General features: G+C 39.8%; 1 protein-coding gene across 1 annotated transcript in view; it reads right to left on the reverse strand.

Annotated features, from left to right (window-relative positions):
- The window catches only part of kcnh5b (potassium voltage-gated channel, subfamily H (eag-related), member 5b), a 143,226-nt gene that overhangs the window by 127,498 nt on the left and 3,007 nt on the right, over positions 1–12,721 (reverse strand). The window contains exons 2-3 of the mRNA XM_008283422.1: positions 4,169–4,292; positions 717–823 (exon numbers count right to left, since the gene is read on the reverse strand). Coding sequence (XP_008281644.1) covers positions 717–823; positions 4,169–4,292 — 231 coding nt within the window. The remainder of the gene's footprint in view (positions 1–716; positions 824–4,168; positions 4,293–12,721) is intronic.

The following is a 12,721-nucleotide window of genomic DNA, read 5'->3' on the forward strand; positions in this document are numbered from 1 at the left end:
TCTTTCTACTGATGATGGTGGAACATCTTTCTACATCTGATGGTGGAACATCTTTCTACATCTGATGGTGGAACATCTTTCTACATCTGATGGTGGAACATTTTTCCACTGATGTTGATCTTCAGTATGTGGAGCCACAATTTTTTCCAGTGTTGGTAAAAAGCTCTGGGGTTTGGATTCACGATTGTCCAAAGTACTCAAATTTTGTTTAAAATAACTCAAAATGTGTCCAAAATCCCAAACGACTTCTCCATGATGACTCATAATTATCATTTTGAACACATTTTGAGTGACGTCGGACTGTTTTTCAGTGACTTTGGACGATTCTTCGGTCAGTTTGGACAATTTTATGCTGCTTTGGACAGATGAGGAATTTCTGACATGTTTTGAGTATTTGGATGGATAAAAAAAAAATACAGCATGGCTCAGAAAGGAGATACATCCAGCATGGTGGAACATCTTTCTACAGCTGAGTAGAGAGAAGTAGTCTGCAAAGGCTTAAACATGGAAATAACTAAACATCTATAGTATGTGAAGCCTCCACAAAACCTGAATAAAGTCCCTCCTTCCTGTCATAGTTGTTAAGACATTGACAGGAGCAGAGAAGCTCCCAGAAGCTGTTCAGAGGGTTGAGTAAGTATTCATCAGATGACTCGGTGACAACAGTAATTTGGACTCAGTGACGTGGAGTTAAGTGTAACTCTGTCAGAACTCACTGTTCTTTCTGTACAGCAGGATCTCGAAGCAGTTGGACTCATAGTTGTCGAACGTCTGCCGGACTTTGTCGATGGTCTTCTTGTCCGTCAGCTCTCCGTACATAAAACTGGAAGAGAAAAGGAAACAAGCGTCGTGACAAACGGCAGCGATCGATTCTGAACGCGACCTCCTCCACCTCTAACTCTCCGTCAGTATATCGGCTGGTTGCAGCGGCCCGGTGTCGTACCGTAAAGGTTTATGTTGAGCTTTTATGGAAAGAACTGATGCAGCGGCAGCAGAAATGCGTTTCCTGGCATGGCTGTAATTATCCCTTAAAGGGCTGAGGACACTTTAATCTGTGCTAATATAATCACTCTGACTGATGACTTTCCTCCCCAACAGCCGCAGCGTCTTCAGGAACTAATGAATACAGAGCGACGCAAATAACCAAACACCAACCACAACGGATTCCCAGAAGTTAAAAAAACACATAACTGCAAGAGAGAAGATTTCAACTTATTATCGGATGTTTTATTTAAAGATAGAGCATCTATTAAAGGTATTCATCCCCCGTGGAGGTTTCCCCCTTTAACTGCTTTTCAACATTGAATTCTGGTCAACTGGATTTGGCTTTTTGGACGAGAATTTATTAGCAGGACGTCCTCAAGAAATGAGTGACTGAGCAAGAAGAAGACGAGTGAGGGAGGCCACCAAGACGCCTATGAGTCCTCTGAAGGAGCTACAAGCTTCAGCAGCTGAGATGTTAGACACTGTTCATACAACTGTTGTCTGTTCTTCACCATCAAAGCTTTATAGCAGACAAAGAGAAAGACTCTGTTGGAAAAAGCTCAGATTAAATCTGGACTAGAGTTCAGCAGAAGATATGTGGAGACTGTGAAGTCACCTGGAAGAAGGTTCTTTGGTCTGATGAGAATAAAACTAGAAGCTATGTCTGTTGAACACCAAACACTGAACATCATCACAAACACACCATCCCCACTATAAAGCACGGTGGTGGCAGTGTCATGACGTGAAGCACGGTGGTGGCAGCATCATGACGTGAAGCACGGTGGTGGCAGCATCATGATGTGAGGATCTTCTCAGCAGCAGCCTGGAAGGCTTGTAAAGGTAGAGGGTGAATGAATGCAGCAAAGTGTAGAGAAATCTTGGAGGACAACCTGATGCAGTCTGCAGGAGAACTGAGACATGGAGAAGACTTGTTTTCCATCAATCAGTCCAGCTGAGAGTTCGTGTCTGGACCTAATAGGTTCTGTTCACTAATGATCCCTGTGGAACCTGAGAAGAAAGAGGTGAAACTGTCCAGATGTCCAGGCTGATGGAGACCAACAGGATCACTGATGGACCTGCAGATGAAGGAGGTGAAGACTTTGGAACCACTTATTTTATATTTCTAATTTACTGACATAATTTGTAGACGTCTAATTTTACTGCAGCATAAAATGATTCTTGTGAAAACAGCTCATTTAAATTGAGCACCATCAACGAGGGGAAGCTGCCAGTTTCTTACAGTGCAGCAGGACCTGTGGTTTTGTTTTTTTTACAGTGCACGTGACTGATGTCTCTGCACCGCTGTCATGAAGCCAAACTGTGGCGCAGGAGTCCACAGATCAAAGATTACTCCCCGAAAAGTGTCTCTGGACGCCTGTAACTGGCTGCTGCCCTCCATCAGTCAGGCAGCAGCCGCTCAGTCTGAGCCCTCGCAGGGATTTTCTGTCCTCTCGGCGTTCAGCAGCAGGAATAAATCTCAGCTCGGCGTCCGAGGAAACCTTTTTATCCTCGGGCAGGTCGAGGACATGGCCTCCGGTCGGCTCCGAGACGAACCGTCCTTTGGAGTCAAGTTTTAAAAAGGCTTCAGTGACACTGGAGCGACACACGGAGCTGGAGGCTGGATTCATTTCAGACAGTCGCTCCTTCAGAAGGTGATTTCTGGGTTTTGTGCTTCTGTTGCGTTCTGTGCGTTTTATCAGATCAGCTCATAGAGACGGTTCATCGCACACAAACAGGAACGTTATTAAAACAACAACCTTCAAACATTCATTCATTCAACATTAGACCTTTGATAAAAGAACACTGAACACTTTAACTGGATGTTTTGGAGCAATTTACTGCTATTTAAGAGATTTTTTTTTCTGATTTGTTAAATCACAGAAGATTTATTTACATGTTAACCTTTAAAACAGACCAGAACCGCACTGAAACGCAGCAAAATAAGTTTCATTCAAAATGTAAGTTTGAACACACGCAGTAAAAAAATGAACATTAAACCTTTTTTTCTCACAATTTACTGTATTTTAAAAATTTTAAAATAAAATTCACGTTAATATGTTTTTTTTAAAAAACTACAAAATTAAAATTATAAATAATGTGCACATTAAAAATATGTATTTTTTATAAATGGTCATTTATTATTTTACAATATTTGACCATCAAAATAAACGTTTAATGTATTTAAAATCTGACAAAGATATATATATATATTTAACAGATATTTTAAGGAAAAATTATATATATTAGGGTAACAAAAAGTACATTTTTTGCTGTGTTTTTTTTTTTTTTTGCAGTTTTTCCCTGTTTTTAAAAAATATAGATAACATCTAAAAACACAGTAAAAAGTATTATTTAAATTTTACAGAAAAAAAATTTAAAACCACCCAAAATTGTAAATACCGTCCAAATCAAAATTCTGTATTTTTATAAAATGATAATTTATTATATTACTATGTTTCAAAATATAGTTTTAATGTATTAAAAATTTGGGAAAATTTTATATTTTAAAATTGTATTTATTTTTTTTATTTGAAAAATATTTATTTTAATTATATTATTATTTTGTGGTTTTTTCCTGTTTAATTAAATCACAGAAAATATCTAAAATCACAGTAAAAAACATTATTTACACATTTACATCCTTCTTTAACAACATCTAACTGTTGAGTTGCCGCATCTTTACTGTCTGCTGGTCGTTTGGTTTCAATTAATTTCATCAGTTTGTTTAATTTGCGAAGCTGTGAAATTATTCGACCCAGTTTGATTAAACTAAGTTGGAAATAAGTTGAATAATAAAACAGGCTGATTGAACAGAAGCGTTAAAGCTTCTTAATCACGTGGAAACGCCTCCTATGATTATCATTCAGAGAGTTTACAGTTTAAATAACAGTCTTTAATGTTTCTCTCTGAGCTTAAACGATGGATGGATGTGAGTTAAAACCTTCACGGTCACTCATGTTTTTCAGGATAAATCAGGATCCAGGAAACATGCGGCTGCTTTAATGTGAATACGTCGCTGGTTTTTATTGTTCCAGCTACTAAACCGTTAAAAACGCACAAAGCCAGCAGCTGATCGAGGCGGACGTCAGCGCTCAGGATGCAGATGCACAGATTAACGTTAATGCATGTTTGGTCACAGCGAGGCGCCGCTGCAGCTCTGAACGCCGTGAAGGTGAAGCTTTACCTGCATGTGCTGCTCTTCTGCATGACCTCAGCTCTGTGGAAACCAGACAGTTTGCAGAATCCGTCATTGCTGTAAACCACCGGCCACTCCACGATCTGAGCGTTTCCCAGGAGGAAGCTGGTCTCTGGACGGGAAGGAAAACAGAGTGAGAGACGATTAAGTCACCGAGAAAAGGCCAAAGAGACTCTCAGAGGGGGAAGTTCTGCTGAAAATAAACCGAACATCCAGCAGAACTCTGCTCTGAGAGTCGATTCAGTGAGAACTAAAGGAGTCAGAATCAAACTGGATCATCTGAAGCCTCGTTTTAAAGCCTTTGAACAAACCGCTGAGTCAGACTGAATCATCTCCATCTTCTCTGCTTTCTATCCGGCCAATTACTGGAAAAACTGTGATTTTTTTTTAACCCCAAAACTTCAGCCGATTGTCAGGCGCTCAAATAAATCCTTATATTTTACCTATTGAGCTTTTAAAAAGATATGCAAATAATCAGATATTCTATTTTAAATCACAGTGAAGAAGCCAAAACAGTGAATCATCCCAAAACCTGCCAGCAGCTGAGAGAAGCATGTTTTCCTTAAGATTTAATAAGATGCCAGAAATACACCGTTTATCAAAACAAAAACTGTAAATAAAACACAGAAAGAATCAAGATTTTCTGCTTTCTGACAGCATGTGAACGCATCACGTAGGAAAACAGCCCAAAATAGCTTCAAACATTGTGATATCTCATCGAAACCCCTTTACTTCTACATGTCTCTGTAAAAAACAGCATTTTTTTAATGCAGTATGAAGAATAAAAACGGATTTCAAACATGGTGCACCAAGCAGTAACCACAGCAAGTCAAATAAAACACAATCTGACAGAGAAAAGTTCAGTTAAAAGCAGCAAAATCTTGATTTCAAGGTTCAAAAATGGGATTTCACTGAGACTCAAACGTCATAAAAACCGGAATAATTCAATAATTAATCCTCCAGAGCCTAAAACAACAGGATCGAAGGGCGTGCAAGGAAAAACAAACAAACAAACAAACAAAAAAACACCAAAAAATACCATTTACCAGCCAGAAACTGTAAAAACAGAGCATTTTATAGCTTTTTGGTCTTCCTGAAAATGCCATTCTGTCAAAAAATCAACCAAATTTAAGCCTAAAATTCGTGACTATTCCATCAGAATCACTTTGTTCTACAGATGTTGTTTAAAAACGCACCAACAAATAACCAAATCCTGTAAAAAATAAAATAGAAATGGAGAGTTCAGAGAAACGAAAAGTCTGTTGAGGTGTTTGTAACATCTGTGGGACTCAGAGTTGCCCAAAATGACCAAAATAAAGAGTCCAAACTGACTTGAAATGTGCAAATTTAACTACATTTTTAAACAAGTTTAAAGTAATTTTGGACAGTTTGAGTTATTTTGGACAACTTTCGAGTCAATCTGGACAATTTAATGTGACATTAGAGAAGTTTTACGTGACGTCGGTATGTATACTTTTGGTCTCTACATCTCTAGAGGTGTTTTTGACTCCTGTGGGACTCAGAGTTGTCCAGAATGACAGAAACACGTCCAAAGTGGCCCGATATGTGTAATTTTAAAGTAATTTTGGACAGTTTGAGTTATTTCAGATGACTTTCGAGTCAATTTAGACAATTTTATCTGACATTAGAGAAGTTTTAAGTTATGTGGGCATGTATACGTTTCTACGTTTCTAATCATTTTGGACAGTTTTAGACTGAGAGGAAAATCCAACCTAGTGGACCAACAAATAAATGCAGCCTGGATCAGAACCAGAGAACAGAGGAGCCAGTTGGTGGAGATACATCCAGCATGGTGGAGCATCTTTCTACATCTGATGGTGGAACATCTTTCTACAGATGATGGTGGAACATCTTTCTACATCTGATGGTGGAACATCTTTCTATATCTGATGGTGGAACATCTTTCTACATCTGATGGTGGAACATCTTTCTACATCTGATGGTGGAACATCTTTCTATATCTGATGGTGGAACATCTTTCTACATCTGATGGTGGAGCATCTTTCTACATCTGATGGTGGAGCATCTTTCTACGGCTGATGTTTGTGGAGGCTGTCAACATGGAGATAGTTCAACATCTACAATATGTTGAGTCGTACAGCAGAAGAACCTTCCGGCTGCCGCTGAGGAACTTATTTACAGAGAATTTATGAATTCAGAAACGACCAGAACCCACCACAACGATGGAATCTGTCAGAAACGTCCGTTATGTTCCATCAGCCTCTTGTTAAACCTGAGCGAGTCAGACAGACAGCAGCAGCTCCATCCCTTTAATAAGAACAGATATTAATAATTCATGGACAAATATGCAGCTGGTCGGTCATCGGGGAGAACAAACGGCGGCGTCCGACCCGCTAACCATCAGCTACAGATCTCGTTCAGCCCACTGTTGGCGGTTAAAATGGACATCAGCCGACGGATGCTTTAAATTGGGATCCGGCTCGTCTTCGCGTTTCTTTATTAACTGCTTGTTTTGGCAGCTTTGGTGATGAAACTACAATCTGGGAACGTGAAGATTAAACGGATTGACTGGAACAAGTGGAGGTAAAATAAAGGCGAGGAAACGGAAACTGTGAGAAAAAAATCACCAAAAAATAAAGAGTAAAAAGTAAATGATATAGAAATACGGTGAAACACTGTCTGTCTGTAATTCACAGCAGCTCGAAGACGACAGAAAATCATCTCCAGTGATTTAAAGGTTCTTTTAGAGTCTTTATCTGAACGCATTTAGGTTGTCGACCTGCAGATGAAACACAGGAAGCAACTCCAACGTTTAAATCAGCAGCACGAGAATCTGTCGAGTGTTTCTGTCACTAAACATCGTCAGCAGGTCGGTGGAACCAAAGCGAACTTTAATAAACTCACTGCAGCCGACAGGAAGCGAACAAGAGCCGAGGCACCGACAGGATCCAGAAGAAGTCCAAAAGAAGAGAATCCAGACGAGGAAGAAGGAACTGAAACTCACAGAGAGCAGCAGCACGTGGCCTGATGGAGGACAGGTGAGGCTAACGAGTACAAGACGTGTTTGGAGAGGGGCTTTCAAAATAAAACAGGAAGTTGGTGTCTGATGCAGAGCGTAGTTTAGTCAAGAGGTGTTTTAAAGCTCAGCTGCTTGAAAGCACAGAACCGCGACTAATTTTCCAGTAATTTCTAAACAATAAAGTCTGTGATGCTTCAGTAAATTAAACCCCGAATAACAAAACTGGCTTTAAAAAACTGTTTTCTTTTGTTTTTGTGAATCTTAAATTTGTACAATTTTGGTGCCAAAGCTTCCTCTCTGCATTAAAAACTCTGATGTAAAGAAAATATCGCCAAATATATGTCGATATCGGAATTTTTAAATTTAAAAGGAACATCATCCTCCCAACATTCAACAACAGTCGGCCTCTTTTCACTTTAAAACATCGTCTAAAATCTCTCTTAAAAATCTGTTATTTAACCCTCTAAATCCCCCAAAACAACAGCAGGTGTCAAATGTTTTCTTTTCTTTCTTTTTTTCCAAAAATCAGAGTAAGAATCTGTAAAAATTGAAAGAACAAGAAAATTAAAAATAAGCTTAAAACAAGAGCGACTGAGATGAAAATCCAAGCTACAGGATCAATAAAATAAATGATGAACGAGTTAACGAGACTGTTAGAGGCTGTAAAAATGGAAATAGTCACGTTTCCATAATGTGCCTCCATTTTTTTTCCAATATTGATAAAAACCACTGGGACATAAATTAGAATTAAATTGTCCAAAATCAGTCATTTTAAATAATTTTCTGGGAAATTTTGGACAGTTTCTGTTTACTTTCAACAGATTTTGTGTCATTTTTGAAATTTCATGCTACTTTTGACGTGTTTTAAATTATTTTGGACAATTTTAGACTGAAAAAAAAAAAACATCCAACCGACTGGATCAATAAACAAACGCAGCAGAACCAGAGAACAGAGAAGCCAGTTGTCGGAGATACATCCAGCATGATGGAACATCTTTCTACAGATGAAAAAAAGTCTGTAGACGTGTTTGGAACAACTGTGAGACTAAAAATGACCCAAAATAACATAAAAGTGTCCAAAAAGACTTGAAAATTGTCATTTAGAACCTTTTTTTTGGTCCTTTTCACCAATGGCAGGGGATTTTTGACTATTTCACAGGAACTTTGGACAGTCTGAGTTATTTTGGACAATTCCTGAGTTGGCTTAGGGAAGTTTCGAGTCAATTTTATGTCGCTTTAGACGAGTTTGAAATCCTTCACGACAATTTTGAAGGAAAATCCAACCTACTGGATCAATAAATAAATGCAGCACGACTCAGAAACAGTGAGCAGAGGAGCAGGTAGTTGTAAAATAAATGATGAACTTTTTCTCTTTTTCTGATTTCTCTCATTCTAACTCAGTCATCTCTGAGTTCTGTCTCCTTCTTCATGTTTGTTCTGTTTCCACAGAGCTGCAGGAAAAACTCAATTAAAATCACAGTGAGGGAAAAATGTCAAAAGAGGAAAATGTTGCGTGAAATTTAGAGTTTTTTTCTTGTTATATTAAAAGAAGACGTCGATTTCAGGCTGAAACGAGCGTCTCTCAGCCTCATGAAAGTAAAACTAGACTCTAGATGTTTAGTTTTTTTAGGTTTAATGTTTGTTTGGTTTTAATTTAAAATCAAATTTTGCTCATTTCATCTCCTAAAAGCTGTGAAAATGTCTGGCAGCAGTTAAAACCGATTGATTTGTGCAACCAGGAGTCCAAACTGAGCAACCAGCTGTTCGTGCTATTTGGTCATTTTGCTCTAATTAACTTGTGAACACGTTTGTTTTCATCAGTGTTTTCTACCCGTGAAGCTGCTGAGTCACTGTTTGGGTTCAAACGTTGGCTGCAATCACGTCTGAGGGTTCATCTGCATGATTCTGGACGCCGTGTTGGGTTTTTAAGTGCTCTTTTTGATGCTTTTCAGGTGTTGTCTTGGTTATTTCTCCTCCGTCCTAACGCGCTGGGAGCTTTTCTCTGCACGCCGTGACCTTAGAGTGAAAAAGAAGCCGTAAAAAGCAGCGTCTGTTGCACCTCCACGCAGATAATTAACATGAGCAAAGGTCACTCTGAGAATAAACCCACTCTCTTCTCTGTTGCTCACACGATTATTAGAACCCGTTTCTGTTTTATTAAAAACTCGGATAACGTTGGTTTCCTCCTGACAGCAGCAGCAGCAGCGGTTTTATTGCCGTCGCTACGAGCTGCTGACGCGTCCTCCTCTCAGCCTTTTATTGTCTTTTCAGAGCTCTAATTCGGTTTCTCGGGGTTTTCCTCCCGCCGGACGCCAGCGCTGCTCAGATCTGCATGTCTGTGATGCGATGCAGCATCTTTTCATCTTAGCAGCCAGATATTTTCTGGACGGGACGAAGCTCCGAATGAAAACCTGCCAAAGTTTCTGCTGCAGGATTCCTGGCAGCCGATGAAAAACCTTCTCAGCGCTTCTGCTCGTTTTAGCTCATTAACTACAAATCGCTCTCAGTTTGCAAAATATCAGCGGCTTCTTCATGGACGTTTCAGAAGGTTAACGTCACGCTGGTGGGTTCTGATCCGGTCGCGTTTTTACTCACTGTGATTTAAATTTAAGACTAGAATATAAAGTCCTCTGTGGAACCAGAAGAACATCCATCCAGCCATCCATCCATCATCTATACACCGCTTAATCCTCACGAGGGTCGCGGGGGGGCTGGAGTCTATCCCAGCTGACTCAGGGTGAAGGCAGGTTCACCTGGACAGGTCACCAGTCTATCACAGAGCTACACTTAGAGACAGACAACCAAGCACACTCACATTCACACCTATGGACAATTTAGAATCACCAATTAACCTCAACATGTTTCTGGACCTTGTGGGAGGAAGCCGGAGAACCCGGAGAGAACCCACGCTGCACGGGGAGAACATGCAAACTCCACGCAGAAAGATTCCGGTGCCCCCACCAGGACGCAAACCGCCAACCTTCTTGCTGCGAGGCAACAGTGCTACCAACTGCACCACCCTGCAGCCCCAGAAGAACATGAAGAAGGAAAAACTTTACAAAACTGAAAACAATACCTGGAATCAACAAGACCAACACGTTTCCAAGAGTCCACAAGAGTTACCAACACTGGAAATACCACAGATGTAGAACTATGTCCATGTTTACAGGCTCTACATCATCAGTAGAAAGATGTTCCACCATCAGATGTAGAAAGATGTTCCACCATCAGATGTAGAAAGATCTTCCTCCATGCTGGATGTATCTCCACCAACTGGTTCCTCTGTTCTCTGGTGCTGATCCAGGCTGCATCTATTTATTGATCCAGGAGGTTTTATTTTCCTCTCAGTCTCCCTCTGAGGAAACACTGGCTGCAGTTCAACCTAAAACTTGCAGAATCAGGTTTATTTTTACCACTTCTCTTCAAGCAATTTTGATGAAATAAGCTTACATGTGTTTAATTTTCCTGATGGAACCACACAACACACACAATAAGTTCAACAACAATCTGAAAGATAAAAATCCAGGGATTTTTTCGTTTTTTTCAGTTTCTGACTCTAATAAATGATGTAATTTTGGTGATTTTTTCCGTCTCAGTGATGTGTTATTTATCACCTCGTCATGCAGCCGAATATCCACATTCAGCTTCATTAAACTGTTTGATGAAGCTGTTTGGACCTCGTCAGCACTTTTTCAGGTTAAACACAGAAACAGTTAGAAGCCTTTTAGTCCGGACATCAGAAGGAGGCGTCCATTTAAAACAGTAGAAAATAGAAAATCGATGCGCGGCGCTCAATGCTGATCCTGCGGCCGCAAATAAATCAGAGTCTGGGAAACGCTTCACCTCGACTGCCTTCGTCTGGTTCCAGGTAGGAGAGCTGCTGCTGCTTCGTTCATTCGTTCCCGCTCCAGTAAATCAGCGCCGACGTCATTCAGAGACGCAGACAGAACCTCCAGGTGAGCGTCTGGAGCCCAAACGCAGCCGCAGTGCATCGTGGGAAACGCCTGATCCCTGAGCTGCTCGCTCAGACGCACAAACGGCTCGTTTTTAAAGGACTGGCAGAGAATTCAGAGCTGACCGAGTGTCCAACGGTTGATGGTGAACACTGATAATGATCACATGTCATCTATAGGATGTGTTCTGATCAGCTTCTCTGTTCTATAGAAGAACCTCGTTAGAACAATTAGTGCTGCAGGAGCTGAAGCACAAAAGTTTCTTTAGGTTTAAATCTGTCAGGCTGATCTGCATAATAATTAATGAGAGAAACGAGATGACAGTGTAGAAAAGTTACTCAGAAGTAATAAAAAAATAAGAACATAGTGAGAAAATGAGCTCACAGTGAGGAAAAGCTAATAACAGTGGAGAAAAAGGAGCCCAAAATGAAGAAACATGAGCCCACAGTGAAGAAAAATGAGCCGCAGTGAGGAGAAAAAGAGCAAACAGTGTAAAACAATAAGTAAACGTGAGAAAAAATTAGCCCAAGTTAAAGAAAAATTCGCCCACAGTGAGTAAAACCAAACTAACAGTGACGAAATATGAGCCCACGATGAGAAAAAACTGAGTAACCGGTTGGTAAAAATGAACCCAAGTGATAGAAAACTAAACCAGCCGTGAAGAAAAATGAGCGCATGATGAGAAAAAAACACCCTTCAGTCAAAAAAAAGAGCATACAGTGAATAAAAATGAGCCCACAGAGAGGAAAAGTGAGTCCATGATAAGAAAAATGAGCGTAGAGTGACGGGAAAAGAGTCAACAGTGTATAAAGAGAGAAATGAGCCCGTGATGAGAAAAAAAGAAGCAAACGGTGAGAAAAAATGAACCCAAGTTAAAGAAAAATGAGCTCATAGTGAGGAAAAAACAGCCTTCAGTGGAGAAAAATGTGAATACAGTGAATAAGAATGAAGCATTATTGTGGAAAAATGAGACTCAGTGAAAATAAATATGACAGCAGTGTAGAAAAATGACCTCACAGCGAGGAACAAAGAGTCCACAGTGAGTAAAAATGAGCTGCAGTGAGGAAAATATGAAACCACAATATAGAAAAATGAACCATCATTGTGGACAAATGAGACCCGGTGAGGACAAATGATCCTACAGTGAAGACAAACGAGCCCACAGAGAGAAAAAATGATCCCACAATAAGACAAAAAGAAGTAAATAGTGAGTAAAAATGAACCCAAGTTACAGAAAAATAAACCAGCAGTGAAGAAAAATGACCTCACAGTGTAGAAATTAAGTAAACAGCGAGAAAAAAATGAACCCAAGTTTAAAAAAATTAGGCCACAGTGAGGAAAAATAAACCAACAGTGCAGAAAAACAAGCCCATGATGAGAAAAAACTAGCTTCCAGTGAATAAAAATCAGCCCACAGAGAGGAAAATGAGCCCAAGTTGAAATAAAATGAACCCAAAGTAAGGAAAGATAAAGCAGAAGTGATGAAAACGGAGCTTATGATGAAGAAAAATGAGCCCAGAATCAGAACAGAATCAGTAAACAGTGAGTAAAAACGAACCCAAGTTAAAGATAACTGAGGCCACAGTG

This window comes from Stegastes partitus, unplaced genomic scaffold (assembly GCF_000690725.1).
Source record: "Stegastes partitus isolate 25-593 unplaced genomic scaffold, Stegastes_partitus-1.0.2 Scaffold310, whole genome shotgun sequence".
Taxonomy (NCBI): domain Eukaryota; kingdom Metazoa; phylum Chordata; class Actinopteri; family Pomacentridae; genus Stegastes; species Stegastes partitus.